The 27,113-nt window shown below is 49.6% G+C and overlaps 1 protein-coding gene across 4 annotated transcripts in view; it reads left to right on the forward strand.

Annotated features, from left to right (window-relative positions):
• Positions 1-567: 567 nt before the first annotated feature.
• Positions 568-27,113, forward strand: part of SLC43A1 (solute carrier family 43 member 1) — a 26,794-nt gene continuing 248 nt past the window's right edge. The window contains exons 1-15 of one of the 4 annotated variants that reach the window (XM_074231500.1): positions 568-632; positions 2,284-2,450; positions 7,973-8,153; positions 11,300-11,355; positions 11,578-11,654; positions 16,322-16,414; positions 16,858-16,991; positions 18,755-18,933; positions 19,750-19,896; positions 20,029-20,064; positions 20,509-20,647; positions 21,188-21,329; positions 22,281-22,354; positions 23,510-23,633; positions 24,296-27,113. The exon at positions 24,296-27,113 is cut by the window's right edge and continues 226 nt beyond it. In XM_074231500.1, the coding sequence (XP_074087601.1) occupies positions 2,297-2,450; positions 7,973-8,153; positions 11,300-11,355; positions 11,578-11,654; positions 16,322-16,414; positions 16,858-16,991; positions 18,755-18,933; positions 19,750-19,896; positions 20,029-20,064; positions 20,509-20,647; positions 21,188-21,329; positions 22,281-22,354; positions 23,510-23,633; positions 24,296-24,436 (1,677 nt within the window). In that variant the 5' untranslated portion in view covers positions 568-632; positions 2,284-2,296 and the 3' untranslated portion in view covers positions 24,437-27,113. Of the gene's footprint in view, positions 633-1,365; positions 1,442-1,787; positions 2,451-6,199; positions 7,043-7,972; positions 8,154-11,299; positions 11,356-11,577; positions 11,655-16,321; positions 16,415-16,857; positions 16,992-18,754; positions 18,934-19,749; positions 19,897-20,028; positions 20,065-20,508; positions 20,648-21,187; positions 21,330-22,280; positions 22,355-23,013; positions 23,488-23,509; positions 23,634-24,295 lie in introns of those variants that run through there. The other 3 variants (XM_074231499.1, XM_074231501.1, XM_074231502.1) reach the window with 3 other exon arrangements.

Here is a 27,113-nt window from a genome sequence, read left to right on the forward strand (position 1 = left end):
GGCTGCCTGGCCTTGCATCAGACGCCCCAACTCCCTAGCCCTGGCTCTGGGGCCCCTGCCCGACGTCCAACATTAATTATATTGAAAAGTTTAAGGGATGATGGGAAAGGAAGGGCTCCGGGGGCCGGGCCGGCGGTCTCCCTAGGTCTTGACTTGTGAGCCAGCCCAGGCTTCCCGGGGCATGAGGACCGCCCCAAGGGGGACTGGACGGCAGACCGCTCCTGGGGGCCCCGAATCTGCCCCCACCCCCGGCTGCACTGGCGATGGGTGAGCCGCTGGCCCTGGGCAGGCTCACGTGCCAGGGAGAGTGCCCTCAGAGGGCAGGGAGGGTGACCCCGGAGGGCGGAGGGGCCCGGGGCCGGCGGGGAGGGGGCCGGGCCGCGGTCACTCCTCTGAGGCCCTGTGCGCCCCGCTGATTGGCCAGAGGGGGGGAGCCGGGGCCGGCCCGGCCTCCCTGACATCACTTCGAGGTGGGCTGGAGCCGCGTGTGGACTTCTCAGCCCGGCTTGGACAAGGGCAGGCGGCGCCGCTGGCCTCTGCAGGGTGGCACAGCCCGGCCGGAGGCTGGCACGGGGCGCGGGAGGCGAGCCCCCCACGGTGGAGCAGCCCGACGGGACCGCAGCGACCCCGAGGTGAGTGCGGGGGGCTGCGGGCCCCCAGGGGGGCGCCCCCGCTGCCGGGGCTCGCCGCCTCCCTTTGTCGGGTCCTGTCCACCTCGCCGCGGAGAGTCCGGAGATCTGGGTTCGAATCGCGTGGGGCTGCTGCCTCTGAGCGGGGGACTCGGGGCAAGGCCAGCCCGTCTGGGTTGGGGGGCTCCCGGGGCCACGGGCCACGGGGGGCGGCCCGATCCGCTGCCCCGGGCCAGCCTCCTGCCGCTGCCCCCCGCCCCGCAGCCCCGGTGGCCCAGCCTGGGGGTCCTCCCCTGCTGCCCGATCCCCGCCTGGCGGGCACACACGGGCACACTCAGGCACACACAGGCACACTCGGGCACACTCAAGCACACACGGGCACACACTGGCACACTCGGGCACTCAGGCATACACGGGCACACTCAGGCACACGGGCACACTCGGGCACACTCAGGCACACACTGGCACACTCGGGCACTCAGGCGCATTCAGGCGCACTCAGGCGCTCTCAGGCGCACTCACAAGCCTTCCTCTGCTCTCTCACCACCAGTCCAACCGCCCTTGCAAAGGCAGGCTGACAGACTTCCTGCCCCAGCCCCAAGCCCCCTCCCCGGCCGCATCGGACAGGGAGGCCCCGGCGGGGTGAGCCGAGCAGCCTGGGGGGAGCTGGCCCGGAGCGGGGAGGAGGAGGAGGAGGAGGAGGAGGAGGAGGAGGAGGAGGAGGAGGAGGAGGAGGCAGGGAGCCCGACTCGGGTCCCCATCCACGTGGCAACTGCAGGCTCCGCCGGGCAAACTTCAGTGCTGGGACATGGGTGTGTGAGGGCAGAGCCAGGGGGCTGTGGTGGGGGGCCACACGGCCGAGGGAGCCGCCTGTGGTGGGGGGCCACACGGCCGAGGGAGCCGCCTGTGGTGGGGGGCCACACGGCCGAGGGAGCCGCCTGTGGTGGGGGGCCACAGGGCCGAGGGAGCCGCCTGTGGTGGGGGGCCACACGGCCAAGGGAGCCGCTTGTGGTGGGGGGCCACACAGCCGAGGGACCCGCCTGTGGTGGGGGGCCACACCGCCCGAGGAGCCGACCTGGGCACGAGGGAGACCGCTGGGAGGAAGGTGCTGCAGCCAAGGGACAACAGGAAGAAGGGGCTGGGACCCTCCCAGACTTCCCTTTCCTCTTTGTCCTGGGCTTTTAGGGGTGCTTCTGGGTGAGGGGTTGGAAGGCAAGGATGTGGGTGGCCCTAGCCCTCTCTCTTTCCCCTGCTGACTTGTGGACGCTGGTGGTCCATCCCACAAAGGGGGCTGCGAGTTTTCAGGTTCTTGGGGAGACCCTACAAATCTTAGGAGGAAGGCAAGTTTCCAGGGACCTGAGGAGACTCCATCGCTCCTGGTGGGAGGGGGATGGCAGAGTGCCAGAGACAGGCACACAGGACTGCTTTTATATCCGAAAGAGTCCTGGATGGGTCCATCTGAAGTCCTGGCAGTGCCAATTCACCCATTCTTGCACTGGCACTACCCAGGAGTCTCCGGTCACTAAAAGTCCTTCAGGGAGGCCTCTGACTGTGTATCAGACGGGAGGAAGGAACAGCAGCCTCCCGGCCTGCCATAGGGGCCACTCACAGTCTCACTTCAGAGGCGCCCCCTCACTGTCCTGTTTCTTGGCAGCCCGGAAGGCAGCATGGCCCCCACACTAGCCCAGGCCTACCAGCGACGATGGTGGATGGCTTGCACAGCCTTGGTGGAGAACCTGTTCTTTTCTGCTGTACTATTTGGCTGGGGCTCCCTGCTCATCATGCTGCAGCAGGAAGGCTTCTATTCCCACTTTTGCCCAGGTAAGTGGCAAAATCATAACTTGGTGTCTCAAATCTTACCACTATGACTTCCCGGATCTCACGGGGTGAGGGGGGGGGTACAAGGGAAAGATGGTTGGATTTCGAGGGGAGGGTCCTGGGTTCAAATTCCAACTCTCCTACTTATTTCCTGGACAAGTCACGTAGCTAGAGAACTTCCAAGGTTCCTTCCAGCTTGAAATCAGTCATTCTCTGATCTTTAATCTTCATAAGACATTTCCCCAGAAGCTGAGGACGGGGAGGCTGAAGGGAAATAGTAGCTGAAGAATTAAAAAGGGGCAAGTGAATGGTGCAAGAAAGCACTGAGCTTGGAGGCCAGAAGAGCTGGGGCCAAGCTATACCTGAGAAACTGAGCAAATGTGTGACCCCGGGCAGGTCACTTAACCACTCTGGGCTCATTTTCTTGTGTGTAAATTGAGAAAGTTGAATTTTATGATCTTAAAGTCTCTTTTGGATCTAAAGCCATGATTGAATTAGGGGATCAGAAAAGAGGGTGTTGCAATAGGTCAGGGGCCTAGAGTACTCTTCTGCTGGTGGTGCAAAACCTTAGATAAGTCACTTATTCTCTGAGCCCTCAGATAAAGTGGCACAGTGAATAGAGAAGCTGACGCTGGAGTCAGAAAGACCTGAGTTCAAATTCGGCCTCAGAAACAACTGTGACCCTGGATAAGCCAGTTTAACCCTGTTTGCCTCAGTTTCCTCATCTGTCAGGAAACCACTCCAGCATCTATATCAAGAAAACCCCAAATGGGGTCACAAAGGGTCAGACTTGACTAGTCGAGTGAACAATAGCTTCCTGGCACATGTATGTGACTGTTGTGAGGTCCATTGATGTTAGATATGAGGCCGTGCTTTTGAGAAGCTATCCCACTTCATTCAGATGTTAAGCCACTAGAACTAACGACTTTTAGAGAAATAATTTTATTTTTCCGCAAGATATAGCAAGAAAACCAGACAGCCTTATTCCCCACCTCCACTCCTTTCTACCAGTGTGACCTTGTCCTAGTGACTTTTTAGCTTTCTGGGATCCCACGGCCTCATGAAAAATGCAGCTAATAACATTGTGCTACCTACCTTTTCTGCTTGAATGAAAAATGCATTGCAAATCTTGCCTGTTTCAGAAATGGGAATTGTTGTTGCTACTTTCTTTTAGATTCAATGTCCGAACATGAGCTCGGAGGATTTCACTGTAGCTTCGAGAGCTGGGAAAAGGCTTAGTATGGAAATTCGAGGTATTTTAGTTGCTCAGTTGGGTTCAGGTAGGGACTGTGAACACAACACTCATTAGAATAGGGAATTTGGACACCTGTCTTCTTAGTCACAGAGAAGACAAGGACTGAGCAGGGAGCTAGCTGGGGTTAGGAGGGCCTGAAGCCTGCCAGCATTTGACCAGTTCTAGGAAGGGAAAGCCTATCTCCTGCGAGGGAGGAACTTTGGAGACAGGGGAGCTGTGTTTTGGAAATCAACCGGCACCAACTCAACTTGGGACTGGTCCATCAATTTCTCTCTCTCTCTCTCTCTCTCTCTCTCTCTCTCTCTCTCTCTCTCTCTCTCTCTGTCCCTTCCCCAACTGGGACCACTCAATAAGAAACAGGGTAATGGACTTGGGGTAGGCAGACTTGGTTCAGATCCCAGCTCTGATAGTTCTAAACTATGTGAACCAGAGTAAGTTCCCCCCCACCCCGGTCTCAGTTCCCCTACCTGCAGAACGATGGGGAAATACTAGGTGGTCCCCCAGGTCCCATAGCCTCTGACAGTCTGTGTTCTAAAAGGTACCCTGTAGCCTTCCCTTCAATGACCTCCTGCAATCCTAGACTGAGGTCTAGAAGGAAAGTCCCTAAGAAACCATCTGGTCCGATTCCTTTCATTTGAAATATGAGGAAACTGAGGTCCAGAGTAAAGAGACTTGCCCTACATTAACCAGGTAGTAATCATTCCAAGGGAACTCACATCCCCTGAGTCTGGAGCCACCTTATTTCATATCCTGCCTCTTCAGTCCAGGTCTAGAAAAAATAACTTTCTCTTCTCCACCCCCCCCCCCCCAAAGCCCTGGAGGGTGTGTGTGTGTGTGTGTGTGTGTGTGTGTGTGTGTGTGTGTGTGATAATATTCCTTCTTCTAAGACTCCAACAGCACCCACCCCACCCTGGGGGTTCTGATCTTGTTGCCCAACCACTTACTGGGGTTACACGAGGAAAGAGCAGGTGGAGAAGGGGTGGAGACTCGCCTCAGAGTCCTGGCAGTAATTGCAGGGTGATAGGGAGAGAAGGAGGGATTGAGATTAGCCCTGGCTGCCTGCCTGCAGTGTTATTGCCAGCCAGAGCCAATGGGAGAGGGGAGGCTGGGCAGGGAGGGAGGGGTTGAGTCTGGACGGTGGTGATAGGGGCCTAGGAAAAAACAGGGTAGCTGGGGGTGTGCACGGGCTGGTGTGTTTGTGTGTGCATGTTAGGGAACGGGGGAAGGAGGAGGGAGCAGAGGAGAAGGGACTAGTACTCTTTTCTCCACTTTTACAGAATTGCCAGAACAGAGTCTCAGTCCCATGTCCTTCCTTCAAAGACACAACTAGCGCGCTCATTTGAGCCCTGGTCATCTGCTGGAGGATGTTCCCCTGGGCTATCCAGATGTTAGGCACTCACATCACCCCTACTTTTTGCTCCTCTCTTCCTCATTTTTTTTTTTTTTTAGTTTTTGCAAGGCAATAGGGTTCAGTGGCTGTATGCTAGGTCATGATTCAGTGTCTGACGCCGGATTTGAACTCAGGTCCTCCTGACTCCAGGGTCAGTGCTCTGTCCACTGCGCCACCTCGCCGCCCCTCTCTTCCTCATTCTTAAGATATTTGAAGATCCCCAGCAGTGGGACACAGGCGAGAGCCACCCTGCTGCATGGATTGGTGGCCGGAGGAGATAGAGTGTATCTTAGAGGGCCATGGTCTGCTAGCAAGAGGACTGCCAGGTGCTAGCTCTCCGATACATCCCCTCTGTGACACTGGCCAAGCTCATTCCCTTCTCCATGTCTGTTCACGTGCCAAATGGGAACGATAGTGTCCTAGCCGAACTCACGGGGAATGAATGAAAGGAAATAGGCAAGTGCCTTTCTTAAAAAAGTAGAAAGCTTGGGCAGAATTCCAGGAAGGCAACAGAGCCTCTCACTTTACAGAAGAGAAATGAAGATCCCATGAAGAAAGTGACTTGTCCAAAATCACAGAACCTTGAGAGGGGAGGGACGAGATTCAATCCAAGTCCTCTGACTTGCAACCTCAACTTTTTCCACTCCATATTACTGCTTCTTCAATTACACTGTATGATGTTTGGGATCATTATTACAGTTCCTTTAGCTCCCTTTCCTTAAAAAAACAATAATGGAAGGGCGGCTAGGTGGCACAGTGGATAGAGCACCGGCCCTGGAGTCAGGAGGGTTCAAATCCGGTCTCAGACCCTTAATAATGACCTAGCTGTGTGGCCTTGGGCAAGTCACTTAACCCCATTGCCTTGCAACAACCTAAAAACAAAAACCAAACAACAACAACGACAACAAAGTATTTGATAGAGGTAAAAAAAATAACAAAATTAACTTTTAAAAGTATAATGGATGGGGTGGCTAGGTGGCGCAGTGGAGAGAGCACTGGCCCTGGCATCAGGAGGACCTGAGTTCAAATCCAGCCTCAGACACTTAATAATCACCTAGCTGTGTGACACTGGGCAAGTCCCTTAACCCCATTGCCTTGCAAAACAAACAAATATACATCTATATTTATCTGTCTATAAAGAATGGGTGCAATCGGGGAAACTTAGTCTTTGTGCCTAGAAAACACCTCATGGAACTTAATAAAGAAGGCCTAGATCCAGACAAAATCTATGGGTTTTCTCTAATCAGAATTGATGTGGTAAATATATAAAACCCCCCACCATCCTCATTTCCCAGTGACACCATCTGCCTTTCCCCACCTTCTCCAATTAAGTCCTTCTTTGTTATTCTCCCTTCCTACTTCCACCATTGTCCTTTTTTGGAAATGGGTGCTATCTCCCTTGGGCAATGCTAGCACTCCAGAATTGGGGCCCAGGGTAGAAGGTGATTGTTATTCAGAGTTTGGGGGGAGAATGGGTGTGTTGAATTTCAAAATATAATGCACCAATCTCTAATTACATATGTTTAGCCACACTATATTAGATGTTGACCTCAGAGCAGCTAGGTGGCAAAGGGCTGAGCCTGGAGTCAAGGAGACTTATCTGCATGAGTTCAAATACAGCATCAGATACTTACCAGCTGTGTGACCTTAGACAAGTCACTTAAATCCTGTTTGCCTCATTCCTCATCTGTAAAATGAGCTGGAAGGCTAGCTAGATGGTGCATGAAGAGTCAGACATGACCAAAACGACCCAACAACAACAAAATGAGCTGCAGAAGGAAATGGCAAACCACTCCAGTATCTTTGCCAAGAAAACCCCAAATGGGGTCACAGAGAGTCGAACATGACCAAAAAAAATGTCTGAACAACAAGTTTGACCTCAGCAGGCAAGCAGTTGAAGAACAGTGAATAGAAGGCCAAAGCTGCAGATTTCAGTTTGATGGATGGAAGGTAAACAGCCAAGAAATTAGTGGAATGAATTGCCACTGGAAGTTCCCTTCCCTAGAGTTCTTGTTTCAGCCTGGAGATTCTGAAGTTCTGAGCTTAGAGTCTAGTTGGAAGAGGTGAGGAGTCACTCAGAAAAAATACTCAATATGCATTGTGTGTGCATATATATGTGTGTGTGTGTGTGTGTGTGTGTGTGCGTGTGTGTGTGTGTGTGTGTGTGTGTGTGTGTGTGTTCCTGAGTGAGGGCTCACCAGGTATGAGTGTTGCATAAATCTAGAGGGGAAAAAAAAAACAGTTGGATCTGGTAGGAAGATATTTGGCTGGAGGATCTGGTAGGAAGATATTTGGCTGGAAGACAGGAGATTTAGTTCAAATCTCTTTCCCTTTCTGGACCTTAATTTGTTTTGTTCAGCTATGTCAGACTTTTTTGTGCCCCCATGTGGGGTTTTCTTGAGTGGTTTCCTTCTCCAACTCATTTGAGAGCTGAGGAAACTGAGGCAAACAGGGTTAAGTGACTTGCCCAGGGTCACACAGATAGGATGTGTCTAAGACCGGATTTGAACTCAGGAAGATTAGTCTTCCTAACTTCTATTCATTTTAATACCTACACTTTACTTATCTACTGTGGTGTGTGTGTGTGTAACAGGCCAGTGGAAGGGGCCATTCAGACAGGAAAATATTCATATCTGTTGGTCAAATACTCATAGTTGGTCAGAGCATTTTCTTCTCCATAGGAATGCCAAGGCAAACTGATATTGGAGAAGAGGAAATCCAGTCATCTTGTATTTCCATGTCTGTATACACATGGTTTCTCTCAGGAGAATGTCAGCTCTTTGGGGGCAGGCATTCCTTTTGTTATTGTCTTTGCCAAACACACAGTCAGTGCTTTAATGTTTCTTGAAGTCATCAAATGTCTCTTCCTGTCTTCTCCAGAGAGGAATAGCACCAACAGTAGCGAGTACCCGACTGAGCATCAATGGCCCACTTGTGAGAGCCAGGAGGAAATGTTGAACTTGGGTTTCACCATTGGCTCCTTTGTCCTGAGCGCCACCACTCTACCCCTGGGCATCCTCATGGACCGATTTGGGCCCCGACCTATTCGCCTGGTTGGCAGGTAAAGAAGGGGAGCACAGTCCAGGGGAAAGGGTCCTGGAGAGGCACCCTGAATAGAGACTGGGCCAATCTGTTCACCAAAGGCAGTGGCCAAGGACTAAAATTCAGTCAGAAGGCTTGGTTTGGGGCCTTTCCTCAATGATAAGGTGTGTGATGATGAACAATTCACTCCATCTTTGTGTAGGAACATACTTTCTTTTCTTTGAGACTCAGTTATCTCAGCTGCCAAGTGGAATGAGTAGCCCCATAACCAATATATGGATTTCAGATATGGGCACAATGAGTGTGTCTAATGTATTTCTGTCTCTCAGATGATCCCATTCAATTTAGAAAACAGTAATTTACTTACTATTGTCCTTGAGAACTTTATAATCTCCTGGGGGGGGTTAGCATATATATATATATATCTATATATCTATATAGCTATATATATATATATATATATAGATCTATATATATATGTATATATAACCCTTGAGTTGGAAAAGGCCTGAAAGCAAAGGAAAGGTCAAAGGAATCACCTGAGAGAAAGAAGCAGGGAGGGAGGAATGAATTTTTGACTTCTGCAATTCATGAAACCCTCTCTGAAGGCATAAAGGAGTTCCAACTGCTGAGGGGAAACTGAGGAAATCAGTCATCTTTTGGAGCATGCTTGCCACAATGAACAATTAAAGCTCTATCAAGCCCTATGATGTGTTCTAGATGCTAAAGTTGCAAAGATGGGGGGGGACTTCCTAGTCTCAAGGTGTTTCCAGCTTAATAGAGGGGAATATAACACATCCATGGAGGAAGGGAGTTAGCTGAACAGCAGTCAGTGAAAGCAGAGTTTGAATCCTGCCTCAGCTACTTACTAGCTGAGCAAGTCATATAATCTTTCTATAAATTGAAATAATAATAACACAGGGTTGTTGTGAGGATCAAAGGAGAGACCAAATGTCAAATACTTTGTAAACCTGAAAAATATGCATAATTGCTATCCATTGATGGTGAAGATGATGATGGTGACCATGATGACAACAACAAAGGAGATAACTGCTCTGATGATGATGACGACAATGACAAAGGAGACAGTGCTCCATTTGAGTAGGGAGAGAATCCTTCCAACCTAAACTTAGAGAGGCAGTGTGGTACGGTGGATAGATAAGTTAAAATCGGATCTCAGACACCACTAGATGTGTGAACTTCGTCGAGTCACTTAACCTTGTTTGCCTCAGTTTCCTCATTTCTTGAATGAAGTGGCAAACCACCAGTATTTTTGCCAAGAAAAACCCAAATGGGTCAAGAAGACTTGAGCATGACTGGACAAAAGACAAAGAGTCAGAGAACCAGAGTTCAAGTCCTGATTCTATCATTTACTGCCTATTTATCCTCCTCGGGCCTTGGTTTCTCTTCTGTTAAATAAAGGGATTGGGCCAGATCCCCTTTTGTCTCTAAATCTATGACCTTATGGTCTCTCTGGCTCTAGGTTTCTCAACTGCAAAACAGGAGGGGACTTGATCTAGATAGTCTCTACTATCACTTCCAGCTCTAAAAAGGATGATCAAATTAATTCACAAATCTTTATGAAGCACCATGCTTGGACCTGGGATTACTAAGAAAATGAAATGGCCCTCACCTTCGAGGAGCTTATCTTCCATTGGTGGGAAGAAGAACAACAAAAACAAAAACATGTGCACAGACAAGTCAAAAGAGTTATTTTCAGAGTTGGGGGGTAGCTGTTGGGGGAAGGGAAATCAGAAGGTAGCACTGGTGCTGAACCTTAAAGAGAATATAGGTTCTGGGGACAGCTAGGTGACACAGTGGACAGAGCACCGGCCCTGGAGTCAGGAGGACTTGAGTTCAAATCCAATCTCAGACATTTAATAATTACCTAGCTGTGTGACCTTGGGCAAGTCACTTGACCCCTTTGCCTTGCCAAAAAAATAAAAGGGAAGAGAACAGTTTTTTTTTTTTAATAAAAGAAGGATAGAAAGCGTTTGAGATATAGGGAAAGTCTCTTTAAAGACACAGAATGGGAACCCAAAAGCCATGTATAGGGAAGAACAGGTAGGTCAGCTAGAAGGTAGAATTCCTGAGAATAAAGTGTAATTAGGTGGTCTGCAGTCAGGTGGGTTCCATAGAGAAGTCTATTTTATCCTAGGGACAAAAGGGGACCACTGGAGGTTCTTAAGTGGGGGAAGGGTGGTGAGCTGCTCAGATCTTCAGGAATATCACTTTGGCAGATGGATGAAGAATGGATGGAATGAGGATGAGGCTTGATTCGGTGGGTAAGGGCACACGTAGAAGCTAGGCCTTCTCATGTCAGGGTGAGAAGTGGTGAGAACGTTAGGGACTCAACTTCATATCCGTAGCCAGAAGGGGTCAGATGTGAGAGAGGTGTGAAGGTAGAACCTACCAGACTTGGCAACTGATTGGATATGGGGTGTGATGGAGAGCTGAAGACAAATCCATGAGGTTTCCAAGGTTTTGAGGGATGGTATTTTCCAGAGAAATGGACAAGTTAAGAAGCTACTTCAGGGGTAAGGGGTCAGGAGAATGAGTTATTTATTTTTTTTAAAGGAATGGAAATGGAATAGCAGAATTTAGCTCCATGATTCTCTTGGTGTCCTTTATTGGAAAACCATCTTATCGACAGCATCTGTGTTTTTATCACTTGCATTTCCAGAGAGTCTTATTATCCCACCCACTTCCATTCACCCAGAGATTCATCTCTTATTATAAAGAATAAAAAAAGGGGCAGCTAGGTGGCATAGTGGATAAAGCACCAGCCTTGGAGTCAGGAGGACCTGGGTTCAAATCCAGTCTCAGACACTTAATAATGACCTAGCTGTGTGGCCTTGGGCAAGCCACTTAACCCCATTTGCCTTGCAAAAACCTAAAAAAAAAAAGAATAAAAGAAAGGAAAGAAGAGAAAATAAGCTGACTCGCTCTGTTTTGGATAGCTATGGTGGAGAGGAGCAGTAGGCAGGGGGTAGGGGAGCACCAGAGTGAAGGACTACGGGTCTAGCATGAGCAGTTAAAGCATCAGAGTTGTTTTGAGGAAAGCATTTTGCAAACTGTAAAACATGATCCAAGGATGAGGCTGTTGTCTTCATCCAGGATTATTACCCCTCTCCATCTTCTCTTACCGTCCCGTTGTCTTCACAGCTCCAGCTTTGCAGCTTCCTGTGCCTTGATGGCTCTGGCCTCTCAGAATCTCATAGGTGAGAGAGTCTGAGTCTGTTCCTCCATCTCCCATCCCTATTCCTTTCCCTGGGTCACAGTCCCACTTTTTTCCTTTGCTGTGGACCCCCACAGCAGATTTCTGGAGGGGGAAAAAGCCTGGGGGTTATTGTGGGTGGGCTGGGTAGCCCCACCTGACCCTCCTCCTCCACAGGTTACCCCAACTTTGCTCTCACACCTTGCTCTCTATATCCGGCCCCTAGTTTTGTCTCCGCTCATCTTTCTGGCCTTGTCTCTGAATGGCTTCGGTGGCATCTGTCTGACCTTCACTTCGCTCACAGTGAGTTCTGGGAGCTGCCTGGCGGTGATGGGGTACAGCCTCTAGGAGAGCCAAAGGGTGTAGCTGCATCCAGGGGTGATGCTGGGGTGTGTGTGTGTGTGTGTGTGTGTGTGTGTGTGTGTGTGTGGTGGGGGACAAGAGCCCCGAGACAGCAGACCTCCGACTTGTGTCTGCCCAGATGTGGCAGTGGTGGCGGAGGTGGTGATGGTGGCTTTGATGGTGATGATGGCCACGTTGTGGGCACGATGATGGTGGTGGGATATGTGTGTGTGTGTGTGTGTGTGTGTGTGTGTGTGTGTGTGTGTGTGTGTGTGTTGGGGGAACAGGAGCCCTAAGGGAACAGATTTGTGTCTGCCCAGATGAGTGGCACTGATGGTGGTGGGATGTGTGTTGTATGGGGGGGGCGGGGTGTCCCGGGACTGTGTGTGGGATTGGGAAAATGATGGCTGTGCGGCTCTGCGAGCCAGCCAAGGCCCTGTTTATCTGGGTGGCTTTGACTCATCGGGTGCTTGGGGCTGACTCTCCCCACCCCGAGGGGTAGCATTTCACTCCTGCCCCGGGACATTGCACAACTCCCGGGAATGGGAAATGCCGCCTCCCCTGCTCCCTCGGCGTGGGGGAGGAGGGGGCGCATGAAGCCAGAGAACCCAGCTGAGCCTTCCCTGCTGCGGCTCCCCTCCTCCCCTTCCTCCTTCATGCCTTCCTTCCTTTTTTCCTTCCCTCTCTCTTTCCCCATCCCTCCTCCCCTCTTTCTCTTCTTCCTCCTTCCCTCTTTCCCTCATCCGTCCTCCCTTCCCTCTTCCCACCTTTCTTCCTCCTTCTCTTCCTCCTTCCTTTTCTTCTTCTCCCCCCCCCCCCCAGCCTAACTGTTCTCTGGCTCCTTCCTCTCCGGGTCCACAGCCTTTCCCCTCCCTTTTCTCTTCCACCCCCCTGGTCCCCTCAGGTCCCGACTCTAGGGGTCGAGCCTAATCCTGGTGTCCTCCCCTGGGGGCAGGAGGAGGAGAGGAAGAAGAGAAGGAGGAGGAGGAGAGGAGGAAAAGAGGAGGAAGAGAGGAGGAGGAGGAGAGGGAGGAGGGGAGGAGGAGGAGGAGGAGAAGGAGGGGGAGAAGGAGGAGGAGAGGAGGGGGAGAGGAGAGGAGGGGGAGGAGGAAGAGAGGAGGAGAGGAGGAGGAGGAGGGAGGAGGAGGAGGAGGAGGAGGAGGGGAGGAGGAGGAGGGGAGGAGGAAGAGAGGAGGGGGAGAGGAGGAGGAGAAGAGGAGGAGGAGGGGAGGAGGAGGAGGAGGAGGAGGAGGAGGAGGGGGAGAGGAGGAGGAGGAGGGGAGGAGGAAGAGGGGAGGAGGAGGAGGAGGAGAGGAGGAGGAGGGGAGGAAGAGAGGAGGAGGAAGAGGAGGAGGGAGGAGGAGGAGGGGAGGAGGAAGAGAGGAGGAGGAGAGGAGGAGGAGGAGGAGGAGGAGGAGAGGAGGAGGAGGGGAGGAGGAGGAGGGGAGGAGGAGGAGAGGAGGAGGAGGAGGAGAGGAGGAGGAGAGGAGGAGGAGGAGGGGAGGAGGGGAGGAGGAGGGGAGGAGGAGAGGAGGAGGAGGAGGAGGGGAGGAGGAGGAGGGAAGGAGGAGGAGAGGAGGAAGAGAAGGAGGAGAGGAGGAGGAGAGGAGGAGGAGGAGGGGAGGAGGGGAGGAGGAGGGGAGGAGGAGAGGAGGAGGAGGAGGAGGAGGAAGGAGGAGGAGGGGAGGGAGGAGGAGGAGGAGGGGAGGAGGAGGGGAGGAGGAGGGGGCGGCCCCCATCCTGGGCCAGGAAACTTTCCTGATAACTGGCTCCCGCCTCTGGCCCCAGGCACGCCCCCACCCCCCGCAGGGCGCCGCTGGCCAATGGGCGGCCGGCAGCGGCGCCCCTCCCCCGCGGGGCCCCGCCCCCCCCCCCCGCGGGCCCCGGCTCGGGCCGGGCTGGGACAGCTTGCGCTCCGCCCCGCGGCTGCGGGCGGCCCCGGCCAACTGCAAGCCCGGCCTGCGCCTGTCTCCTCCTCCTGGGCGCGCCTCGGCCGGCCGCCCCCTCCTCCTGGGGGAGAGGGGGGCCTGCCTTGCAAAGACCCTCCTTTGGAGGGCCTTGGCACCCTTTCTGGATAAGCCTGGCGGCTGACCCCCTCAGATACGGGAAACCAGGGAAGCATCTGCCCCACTGTGGGTGGCCAGCTCACCAGCATTTCCTTTCCCAAGGCCCTGGAGCTCCCAGCTCTTTAACTTTTAGGCTTAGAGCACCCTGTCCCGGCCCTTTTTCTTGGAAAGGCCCCCAGAGTCCCATCTAGGGGTAGAAAGGGAGGGAGGCTAGCATGATCTGAAAGGTTGAAAGGACACCATGACTTTGTTCTCCCCTTCCTCCAGGGCCTGGCTGGACTGGAGTCGAGCAAAACACATCATTAATTATTTCTTTGAGGGTGAACCTTCCCTAAGGTCCTTCGTTGCGACTTGGTGGCTTGGAGGTGATCCTGAGTCCTTGCAGGCTGTGCCAGCCTATAGGGGGCAAGCTCTGGGAGGGGAGTTGCAAGAGGAGAGGGAGTATCATCAGAGGGCTTCAGCTCTGGGTTAAGTTTCCAGCCTGAACACCTCCATCAAAGCCCTCCTAGGACCTCCTCTTCCTGGAATTGGGGAGAGTGCTCCCTCCCTAAGGGCAGACCTAGGAGCCATATGGCTAGAAGTAGCAAAGGGGCAGGTTTAGATTCCATATCAGAACAAGCTTCCTGATAAACAGAGCTGGAAGTCAGGAATTCTTCCTGGGGAGCTCACCCTACACCCCCTGCTTTCAGTTCTTCAGGCAGAGGCTAGATGTCCACTTTGTTGTTTTGCTGGTGTATTAGAGAGGGGACTGTCAGTACTGCTTGGGTCCTGTGGCCCTCAGGCCCCTTCCAACTTTGAGACTTTGAGATTCTGTGAAATCTTCCCCTTATTTTAGGGACCACCCTCTCCTTCATTCTGGCATAAGCATGTTTCCAATAATATCATTGAACCCACAATAATTACAGTTAGATTCATGTCTCCCTGATAAGGTTTGGGAGATGGCCTGGACCCTTTGAGGTTTGGGGGAGCTGACTCACTTTCATTATCAATCTCCTGGGGAGGCTCATCTTACCTGATTAGATTTGAATTCTCATCAGTCCAGTCATCTTTACCTAACCTGGTGAGCTGCATATAGAAGAGTACATCATTTGGGACCAGCAGCCTCGCCTTTTTCCTCCCATTCTGTCTCTTACAGTTCTATAAATTCCCCTTCTTGCCTTCCCTTCTCTTTCCTGGCCCTTTACTGTCCCTTCTGTCAGATCTGTGCAGAAGGTTTGGCAGGTGGGGAGATTTCCCCTCCAGGCTGGGCTCCCTATAGCAGCAGGTGGGTTTGCTGGTTTGTGTGTATATGTGTATGTACATTGGGGGTGGGGGTGGGAATAGTGTTAGGGCTAGAAATCCTGGAATCTCTGAGTTCGGAAAGACCCTTAAGGTGGCTTGGTTCAGCCCAACTTGAGTCTTGTCTTAGGCTCAAGAACACCAAGTCAACCCTCCACAGGCTCTTGAAGGCTGTGGTGACATGTCTGGAAACCTTAGGGTTAGAGGTAGAGAAATCGGATAGATCCTCATTTAGGGATGGGATGAGAGGCAGTTTCTATACTGGGAAAACCTCAAGACTGGGATTCGGAAGACTCGGAATCTCATCCCAACTCTTGTCCTTCAGCTGGGTGTCATTGAGCTTTGGCCCTCATTTGTCAAGTAAAGGAGGTAGATTCAGGGACCTTTCAGGTCCTTTCTATCAACAGGACTGGAACTGGCCTCTAAACTGTGAATAGCTGGAACCAAACAGAACAGGATCAAGCAGAAGCTTAATTCATGATTCAGTGTGGGGAAAATGATAAATGCAAATAGAAGTGCTTCCCAAGATGGAGGGTTCATATCATTGGGGGGGGCAGTCTTTAGATACATAAATCACAAGTGGGCTAGACCTTGACATAATTGTCTTTAGGTCTTGAGTTACTGTTTCCATGGCAGGCCATTTTGGGTCCCATGGGAGCAGTTCTTAAGTTGATTGCCTCAAGTCTTGGGGGTCATGATTACTCTTTGAGATATAGAACCAGAGTTCTGTGATGGGCATGGGAGTGTAGTATTGTGAGCATGTCACCAGATGTGATGGAAATTAGGGGCAGCTAGATGGCACAGTGGATAGAACGCCGGCCCTACAGTCAGGAGGACCTGAGTTCAAATCCAGCTTCAGATTACCTAACTGTGTGATCTTGGGCAAGTCATTCAATACCATTGCCTTGCAAAAAAAAAAAGAAAAGAAAAAAAGGAAAACACAGATGTGATAGATGTTGACTCTCGGGACCTGAGAAATAGGGGGAGCTAAAATCATAAAACTTTCAGTGAACACTTGGTATTGGTCAAAGCAATACATTTTGCCAGAGAGTGAGATCATCCAGAGCTCAAAGGATTATTGTTATGTCAAACTCAGGGTACAGCCTGTTCACTGGACCTGAGCTTTGGGAAACAGAGTCTCTCTCCAAAATATTTTGACACTTATATCTCTGAATTCTGGAATGGTCCTGAATGTCTGAGACTGCCTCCAGTTCTCAGGATCTATGATTTTCCAGGAATCTAAATCTCTAAAAATTCGCTTCATCCATGCATTTTCCTCCTCAGTTGCCCAACATGTTTGGAAACCTTCGATCTACCATCATGTCCCTGATGATTGGCTCCTATGCTTCATCTGCCATCACATTCCCTGGAATCAAGGTAGAGACAGCCACCTCCAGCATCCATGGTAGGGGTGGAGTGGGAGGAACCCAGGCCTATTCTTCCTGCCATCAGGGAAGAACAGGGATAGGAGGCTGGAACGGGACTTCTGGGGTTCACAGATTAGTGGCCCCCTCCACCCACTATTTAGAGAGACTATGATTTGATGAGGAAAAAAAAGTGGACTAGAAGTTAGTCAGTGTAAGATAGTGGAAAGACCATTCAACTCGAAGACCTTGATTGTGAGTCCCAACTATGATCCGCATCACAACCATTAGCAGAACCATTTTTCCTCATCCATAAAATCTGGACAGGATGCTGCAATGTCTGTGATACATTGGATAGTTCACAGGAAAGAACTTTGACGGTCTCTAAATGTTCTAGGTTTCTAACTCCTTTGTTGTGCTTTCTCCCTTCTTCTTACTCTGCATCCCATGCTATAGCTGATCTATGATGCTGGTGTATCCTTTGAAGCCATCATGTTTACCTGGTCTGCCCTGGCCTGTCTCATTTTCATCAATTGTGCCTTCAACTGGCCCAGTGAAGCCTTCCCTGCCCCAGAGGAGGCCAATTACATGTAAGTGTGTATGGATGCGAATGTGGAAAGTGAAAGAATTACACTTCTTCCCTGTCCTGATGATTGGAAGATTGGGAGAAAGAACCACGGCGTTTGGGAATCAGTGATTGGGCATTGGATTCATAACTCCCCACTGAACACTAGAATGGAAGGACTGGGTCACTGGCTGGCTGTGTGACTTTGGGAAAAGTCACTTCCTCTTTCTGAGCCTCAGTTTCTCCAATTCTAAATCAAAGGGGTTGGACTAGATGAGCTTTAAAGTTCTCTCCTAATAGAAATCCCTTGATTCTTATGGAAGGCAAGACAATTGTCTGAAGGTTTAGCCAAGCCTAGACATATAAAAACAATTCCAGTTTAATAACATGCTCTCTGCAGAATCCCTGAGTGCTGAATGAAGAGGTATCTTAGACCACAAGCTCAATATGAGATATCAGTGTGCTTGGTATAAGCTCTTTGAGGACAGGGACTATTTCCTTTTCACCACCATGTCAATAGTGCTTGGCACAGGATACTTGTTCAGTGAATGAATGAATGAACGAATATGGCAGCCTCCCAAAAGCTAATGTGATCTCAGGCTGCATTAGGAAAGGCAAAGTTTCTAGGAATTCAAAGTGATGTATGCCTCTGGATACCTCTGGTCAAACTACATCAGCAGTGTTATGTTTAGTTCTGGGTACCACATCTTAGGGAGTTCATGGTTGAGATGGCCATTGTTTAGGGCAGGTGTGTTCAACCTGTGACCCTTAAAACCCATTCATGAGGCATTATTACATTTTATTATTTTGCTCATTGGTAATATGGGTTACAGTGTAGTCATAAATAAATGTTAAATTCTTTAGGTGGCCCTTGGCAAGTTTATATTGTGTGATGCAGCCCAGAAGAGCTAAAAGGTTGGACACCCATGATTTAGAGGAATGTGATCAGATGGTGAAAGGTCTTGATGTCCATAAGATGGACAATTGAAGGCGTCAGAAGAGAAGACTTAATAAGAAGATAATAACTTTCCTTAAGTATTTGAAGGATGGTAGAAATGAAGGAGGGTAAATGTGGTCAGGGAGAATTGAGTTCAAATGCAGGTGAACCTGGCTGTGTGATCCTTGGCAAGTCACAAAATTGCCTCAATAAAAAAGAAGGAAGGAAGGAAGGAAAGAAAAAAAAGATAAGAAAGAGGGATTGAAAGCATTCTCTTTGCCTTCTAAATCCAGAATCAGAAGCAACTGATAGAAGGTGCAGAAACAAATTTATTCTCGGTTTAAAGAAAAACAAAAAATGAAGCAAAGGAACTTCCTAACCAGTAATACTGTCCCAAACTAAGAAGTGGCTGCCTAGGGCTAGGTTCAAGACCTGGGTTCAAGTTCTGCCTACTGGTTATGTAAGCTTTTGACAATCACTTAATCTTCCTGGGGTCCTAAATAATGCTCTAAGATGATAAGTTGCAGAAAAGGTGCTGCCCTACACTGGCACAAGGAGGTCCATAATCCAGTGATGTCACAGGTCCAGTCCCTAATTCCCCACTGCAGACTGGAGAGGACTACCCTTAAGGATCGGTGGGTTCTCCTTCACTGGAGATCTTCAAGCAGAGGCTGGATGGCCACTTGTGGAAATATTATAGTGATGATTCCTTGTTAGGGATGGGTTTGACACACTAGCCTCATGGCTGCTGAGTTCCTTTTCAATTATATGATATTCTGTGAATCTGTAAGGAGGGATGGCTTCTTAGAGGAATAATGCTTCAGCTCAAATCTCCCTCTTGTTCCCCCCAGGAAAAAGGTCAAGGTGAATGGACTGGCCTTAGACCACAAGATGACTGGTGATCGCTCGGTGGTCCACGTCACCACCACAAGTCAACAATTGAACCCAAAGACCCCAAATGGAGAGGAAGAAAGGGAGTTTGCTCCATTATCCCAAGAGGTGAAAGGCACTTCCGATGCCCTTCCTGAGAGTGAGTATCAGGTCCTGTAGGTCACACCCAAGAGCTATCTCTGGAGATCCAGGCTTCAGGGATCCCCTGTTGTATCACAGGACCGTTCATAGAAGCCGGAAAGGCGGTTGAGTGGGTGGGCTCTCCCAGACACTGAGACAAGGCCTTTGGGCGTTGTCAGGAGAGGTCTTGGCAGCTGCCACTTTCCCCAACAGCTGCTTCTCTTCCCAGCCCCCTGCAATCCCAGAGCGGCTTGCATCACTGGACTCTGGTCAGTCTCTGGGAATGGTACCTTAGTGCCTAGTTTGATGGGTCCCTCTGCTGGCGGACACTAGAATCTGCACTCATGCCATGACCCTTGCTTCTGCTCTGGAGTGAGAGGGGAGAGAGAAAGTCAAAATGCTAGAGGGAATATTATAAGATGGGGAAAAAACCCACTTCCACTTTGGGAAGAGGGCAGAGTGATGAGGGGTGATAAAGGAAGAAGAGGGGCAGCTAGGCGGGCATAGTGGATCGAAGACAGGCTCTGGAGTCAGGAGGACCTGAGTTCAAATCCAACCTCAGACACTTGATACTTACTAGCTGTGTGACCTTGGGCTGGTCATTTAACCCTGTTGCCTTGCAAAAATAAATCAATAAACAAATAAATTTTTTAAATGGTCCAAAGATCACTAGAGAGGGGTTCAAGTATTCCTTTTTTGCTACTGTATAGACCTTGCATGGGCTAAGTAGGAGGCAGGGAAGGGATGAGATGGGAAGATCAGAACTCAAAGGCGGGAGACCAGTGAGATCCTATTATCCGAATTCAGGGAGGGTCCCCCCTGTTTTTTGTTGCAGAATCTGTCCCCTTTCGGAAAAGCCTCTTTTCCCCCATATTTCTCTGGAGTCTCCTTACCATGGGTATGACCCAACTTCGGGTGATTTTCTACATGGCTGCCATGAACAAGATGCTGGAATTCTTAATAACTGGTGGCCAACAGCTGGGTAAGGACTTCTACTGGGAAAGAGGGAGGATACAGTGGGGCAGATGAAGAGGTTTCTTCAAACTGGTCTTCCCTCCATTCAACCCTCTGTATTCATGTCTCTCTGTCTTCTCCCCTTCCCAACTCTCCACAGAAACAGAGAAGGAGGAAAGCCTTATGAAGGAGCAAGGTATGTGTTCTCAGGTGGAGTAAGAGAACATTTATGTCCATGAAGCCAGAAATATTAGAGCTGGCAGAGCACAGCTAAAAGAGAATCTTAGAACATCGAATATCAGACCTGGGCAGGGTCTTAGACTATAACTGGTCAGAGACAGAAGGGCCCTTATCAACCATCTTGGTCAAGCCTTACATTTTATCAAAGGAGTCTCTGAGCTTACTCCCTCTATTAGCTGCATCGACCCTCCCACCCAAGGCTAGGGTTAATATCCTAGTCTTGTATGTACCTTGATATCCTTAAGGATTTGGGCATTTCTGTCAGATCAGAGAAAGGGCCTTTCAGAGATTTGTTTCTCTCCCTTACCTTGCTGGGGGGGCAGTTGCCTGTGGTGAGCAGAGGGGGTGCCGGTGGGGTATCCATACTCACTTATACTGTCTTATCTCTTGCTTGTGCTAGTTGGATTCTACACTTCCATCTTTGGGGTCATGCAGCTGCTGTGCCTCCTCACCTGTCCTTTAATTGGCTACATCATGGACTGGCGAATCAAGGAATGTGTGGATGATCCCGGTGATGTCAACATGCTAGAAGAGTCCAGGTGACCCAGAGAATGCCAGGTTTAGCTGGAGTTGGGTGACTGCTGTAGAACGCCCATGCTGTTTCTTATTCTGCTAGGAAGGAGGTTATGACTTTTATCCCTGGTTCACTCTTGCAAGGAGTTATTCAAGTGACAGGCCCAATAGGAACAACCCAAAGGGCCAGCTGGAGTTGGCTATTCCAGCTTTGCCCCGGGATTATGAAATCTTTGTTCTCTGTTGTTCTTGCTGATTGGGGTTCCATCTTGTGAAGGGCTTCTGGCTCTTCCCCTGCTCCTACCCCCTTCTCTGGTAGGCTCCTCCCATTCCCAGCTCTGTCTTCACGAGGCCTAGGATGGAGAAGCCGGGCACAAGCTCTGGGGCCCTTCTGTCCTCAGCAAGCCTGCCAGGCCGATCAATGGGAGATAACTGGATGAGTCTCCTTAGTTCAGTCATCGAAGCCCAGAGGAAAGGATGGATAAATCATTTCCATTATTATTCAGCCTCCAGTAGGAGAGGTAGATGGATCTCCAGAGCCCGGGTTGACTCTTTGACCTTGACAGGGATGGTATTGCTAAGAAGGGGACCAGAATTCGTTACCGAAAGATCCAGAAACTCACCAATGCCATCTACGCCTTTCTTTTGACCAACACCCTGCTAGTGATCTTTGGAATCACCTGCCTCATTTACAACTTACACCTGCAGGTAACCTTATCTACTACTCTTCTGGTCCCCCCCTTCCCTGGGCTTTCACCTCCCTTTGCTTCCTGCCTTCTTCAATGCTTTCTTTAGGGGTAACCTTGGGGTAAACAGGTGCGGGGGGATCCTGAAAAAGGCCGAAGGCAGTGAAAGGAGATCCGGGCTTAGGGTTGGGAGGCCTCCATGTGAATCTGGCTTTCTCACTTGCTGCTCTTGTGATGTAAGGCAAGTCACTTCAGCAATAGCAGCCTGCTTTTCCTAATCTGCTAAACGAAGGGAACCGACTATATGATGTTGATAGCAACATCATCGATAATAATAATAATTATTATTATAAATACAGACTCAAAGAGGAGATTTAAATCACCTGGGGACAAAGTGAGGTACATAAAAGCACCTTCTGGCTCCTGGCTATCAAGGGGAAAAAGTGACCCTGGGACACACTTTTATATTTAATTTACATGATTAACATTCTCCCTTCACTTTCTTAAGTCTACACAATCAACAAAACAAATTAATCAGTTTGTGATGTTTGCCTATTTCCAAGGTGTAAATGGTCTCTTTGAAAAGTTAACTATTGGGGGTGGCTAGGTGGCCCAGTGGATAGAGCACCGGCCCTGGCGTGAGGAGTACCTGAGTTCAAATCCTGTCTCAGACACTTAATAATTACCTAGCCGTGTGGCCTTGGGTGAGCCACTGAACTCCATTTGCCTTGCAAAAACCTAAAAAAACAAAACAAAAGACTGGGGGTCCTATCCACTCACCCCTCCAAATGGGAGGGTTTCTTCACACCCTCCCCAGGTGACATGCTCCCCTAGGGGGATGTTTCCTTGGACTTGTCTGGGCTAGGAAGGGTGAAGCACAGTGATTGTCTCACCGCAGTCAGTCTTCCTTTGCCCTCCCCGTGGTAGCTCAGCTTTAACCAGCCCATCTCTCTTCTCCATTTCTTGTTTACAGCTCTTAACCTTCATCCTCCACACCATAATCCGAGGCTTCTTCCATTCTGCCTGTGGGGGGCTCTATGCTGCTGTGTAAGTCACTCAGACTGAAAACCCCTGGGGATAACACAGAGAACCATTTTATCGCCTTTATGTTACTAGAATCTTGTCTTCTGTTTCCTCAGTGTCCTCATCTGTCCAATGGACTGTAAAAAGGAGCCTTTTTGGTCTCCTCTAGCTCTAATGCTGAGCAGCTTATGAGATGGAGCATGTTCTACTATTCCCTGTTCCCCTAGACTTTTTAGCTCATAGAACTTCAAGAAGTTTGGGGTATTTAGAGCTTCTAGTTGCAGGTGCTTAGCCTTCAGTGGGTGTTAAGGGACCCCTTAGATAATTTAATGAAATTTAGAAAACCCACCTCACAATAGTGTTTATAAGTGGATACAATATAATGCACAGGACAAAGGAAATGCATGATATTCTAAGATATATCTATATCTATATCTATCTATCTATCTATCTATCTATCTATCTAGCAATATTAAAAATCAAATCTATTGAGTCCCCACAGTAAGAGCTACCTCCTAATGAAGGAATGGTTCTCCATTGGTCATTCAATCTCTTTTAGTCATGGGAAGCTCACTGTCTCTCTTCACAATCCTTGCCCCATAGCTGGAGTTGACACCTGAATCCTAATGCCTATGTTAAGACACTACTTTGTGTTCTCACTGTCCTCCCCTTATGGGCCACAGTTCTGCCATCTGGAGGAACACTGACCAAATATCAAAGGACCACGGCTATGCCTCCTGATGCCTTCTCTTCTCCAGAAGAAATATTCCTGCTATTGGTTCACTGTTTCAGATTCTTCTTGACTCCATTTGGGTTTTTTTTTTATAAATATACTGGAATGGTTTGCATTTCCTTCTCTAGATTATTTTACAGATGGGGAAACTGAGGCAAACAGGGATGAGTGACTTGCCCGGGGTGGTAGACACCAGCTGGCAGGTGTCTGAGGCTATGTTGGATTCCAGGCCAGCATTCTATCTCCTAGGCCACCCCCCTGCCCTAAACATGCCCACCTTCTTCAAATGTCCAAAGTGAGCTGTCACTGTCTTGGCATACTCCTTGACATCAGGGTCTGTGTGTATGAGGGTGGAGAGAGGGTGGGAAGGATCACAGAATGGTGTTGTGCCAGAGGAGGAGAGAACGTTTCACACATCTGGGTCTCTGGACCCCTTTGATCGGCAGGTTTCCTTCTAATCACTTTGGGACCCTGACTGGCCTGCAGTCCACAATCAGCGCCATCTTTGCCCTTTTACAACAGCCTCTTTTCATGGTGATGGTGGGATCTCTACATGGAGACCCATTCTGGGTAAGAGTGGGCATCGGGCCACAGATGGGGGTGGGGGAGGGCCGAAGAACTGAAGGGAGAAATGTAGCCTTGCCTCTATCTCTTCTGGTCCCCTTGGAGAGCCGAGGGAAAGGTTCAAGTTTAACTGGATTTGGTGATAGAGTGATCTCTAGTTCGAAGGCCTGGGTTACTGCTTGCTACAGTGAGACCCTGAGCAAATCATTCCTTTTCTCTGCCACTTGTGCTAAAAAGAAGTTTGGACCATAACTTCATTGTACAACGGCCCAGGGAAAGGAAGTGAACTGTCCAAGGTCACACAATAATGTTTGTCCCTCATTGCCAAAGAAGACCAGGACACTGGGGGAGGTGATGCCATGACTAGCACCTGAATTGGACCTGAGTGGGGGCAGGGGGATAGGCTGTGCTAAATCACCAGCTTCAGTTTCTCCAGATACAAATCAGGCTGACTGGAGATGGCCCTGGATAAGGGTCAATACGTGACTTGCCCAAGGTCACACAGCTAGTGAATGCCTGAGGCTGGATTCAAACTCCCGTCCTGCAGACGCTGAAGTCAGTGCTCTATCCAGAGAAACAGCACAGCTGGGCTTTGAACCCAGGCCTTCTTCAGGCAAGTCTCCCGCTACCTTCTGCCTGATGAGGACCTCTTCTTTCTCTTCCCTCAGGTGAATCTGGGCCTGTTCTTCTTCTCCCTCCTGGGATACCTGCTGCCCTCCTACCTGTTCTTCTATAGAGCAAAGCTGCAGAAAAAGTTAAATTCCTGCAAGGCTCCAGAGGTGAACCATTTGCAGGAAATGGTTGCCTAACTGGGAATAGGAGTGCCCCCATTCGGTCTACCCAGGGAGAACAGGAGGAATTGCCCCAGCTTGGAGTTCCTACCTGAAACATATGCACATAGCCACGGGACATGGATTTATAAATACATGAGTTCTATTTTTGTAGGAACTTGCAAAAAAAGTCGAAACCAAAAAAAAAAGCAAACAAAAAACCAAAAAGGGAAAAAAACCAAACCCCCAAAACAAACCACCCCACATCCACCACCAAAAGGGAAAAAAACCCTAAAACCCTACACTGAAACGCTCCATTGAGGAAGGCTGGGCTAAAGGGCTTCATTGGCAGATCCAGAGTGGAAAGACTTGTCTTCTTTTTCTCTTGAAACCACAAGGCCGCCTTGGGCCAGGGCTACCCACTGCTCTATGTGAGTAGAGGTGCCATCCTGGTGCCACACATTTCTGGAGACCCACCCTGCCCAGGGACTGTGGGGTTGGGCCCGGGATGGGTATTTGGGCCAAAGCCTAGAAGGAGAGCCTGACTTTGAGGGTGGGAGGGCAGGTTCCCTCCTTGTCGCTACTGCTGCGGCTGCTGCCACCTTGGTTGCCACAGTGGAAATAAAAAGGGAAGCGAGAGATACTTGTGTCTGTGCCTCAGGGCAGAGCTGCTACCTGGGAGCCTCCCACGCACAGCCCTCCCCTCCTTTTTCCCACCACACTCACTCCCCACCCCCCAAACTCTTTGGCATTAAATGGGCCACAGCCCCAGCTGAGTCCTGAACTCAAGAGTGTACAGATGCCTTTGGTGTCAGCCTGGGCCCCTCAGGGTTCTGTCTGGCTCCTCCTCACCTTGTTCTCTCCCTATCACTCATTGTAATAGGGACAGCTTGAAAAATGGCTCAGATCCTAAGCTTTTTCCTCTCCAGGAAGAAGACATGTATCCTAAATCTGGGAGCCTTCTTGTCCAAAGTCATGGAGTTGGAAATGTCATAGGGAATAATCACACAGAGGTCAGGTTGACTGAAGCATAGAGCCATAAAAGGGAGTGCTGGCTAATAAGAGAGGTGGGCAGTCCCCTTAAATGCCAAGGCCTAAGAGGTTTATATTTTATATCAGATCCAAGATGAAGCCACTAAAGCTTTCTGGGCTAGGAGAGACGTGATCTGATCTGTGGTTTGGGAATATTAATTTGACAGCAATGTGGAAGATAGATTCAAAAGGGGAGGGACTTGAAGTAGGTAAATCATTTAAGAAGCTATTGAAAGAATTCGGACTAGAGTTGATGAAAGCCAGCAACAGGGTGGTGTCCAAAGGAGCTGGAGATACCAGGAGGAAAGGGGTGAGGTATTCGGGAGGAGGCAAGTCTTGGCAATTGATTGGGGGAAGGAGAGGAAAGAGCCCCTGCCCTCAGGAATTTTAGATTCCATACAGAGATATGGTGTGGTGGAGAGAGTACAGGACTTGGAATCAGGAAGACCTGGATTTTTCATTCTACCTCAGACACTAGTTTTGTGCCTCAGGACAGGTTACTTAACTTTTCTGGGTCTCAGTTTCCTCATCTGTAAAATGAGGGATTTGAACTTTATGACCTCTAGGTTCCTTTCAGCTCTACATCCTTGACCCTATGTGAGTCTATACATTATGAGGATGTCCATATAATAAATACTATGACACATTATCTTCATGATTTTTATAAATATAATTTGAGCTAGGAGACTGCCAATGACAAGGTGGTAAAACTAAAGACACAGCCATGAGCTCAACCTTGATGGAGGCTAGCTATTCCACGAGGAGGAGGTGAGGAATCTTGCCTTCCAGGCAGGCCTCATGGCTGTGCCAAGGTATAAAGATGGGGTCTGGTTAGAAGCTTAGTTTAAAACCTAGCCTAATGTAGCTGAAAGTTCAACAGGGGGGTGGGGGTGGCAGAGTTGGGTCTCTGGAAAGCAGAGAGGTGACAAGGATTTTTCCCAGCTTAGACTGTATTTTCTGAGCATCACTGCCAGCTGTCAGCAAATGCAACTACTACAATAGGAGCTGACTATTGTTTGTCCTTCATTCTGGAAGAAGGCCAGACATCAGGGAGGTGATGCCATGACAAGCATGTGAGTTGAATTTAAGTGGGGGGAAGGGTTGTGCTAAGTTACCAGAGCCATCTGGAGTCAGAACCACTGGAGATGGCAGGGTTAAGTGACTTGCTCCGGGTCACACAGCTAGAAAGTGTCAAGTGTCTGAGGTCAGATTTGAACTCGGGTCCTCCTGACTCCAGGGTCAGTTTTCTATCCTCTGCACCATATAGCTGCCCTTCAGTCTGTCTGTTAATACACATTTTATGAAGGGATACAGACACTATATTCAGGATGAGGGATAGAAAAGGAGGCAAATGACTGGCCCTGTCCTCAACAACCTACAGTCTGGGCATACAAATATATACAAGCTATTTACATGGTAAAGGAAACAGGAGACAAAGGCACTAGAATTGAGACTGCCTTTAAAAGTGAACATTTTATTTCTTATTTTTTTTAGTTTTTGCAAAGCACCCAGGGTTAAGTGGCTTGCCCAAGGTCACACAGGTAAATTATTAAGTGTCTGAGGCTGGATTTGAACTCAGGTCCTCCTGACTCCAGGGCCGGTGCTCTATCCACTGTGCCACCTAGCGCCCCTAAAAGTTGACATTTTAATTGAGGCTTGAAGGAGTTGGGGGGGAAGTAGGTGA

This window comes from Macrotis lagotis, chromosome 3 (assembly GCF_037893015.1).
Source record: "Macrotis lagotis isolate mMagLag1 chromosome 3, bilby.v1.9.chrom.fasta, whole genome shotgun sequence".
Taxonomy (NCBI): Eukaryota; Metazoa; Chordata; class Mammalia; order Peramelemorphia; family Peramelidae; genus Macrotis; species Macrotis lagotis.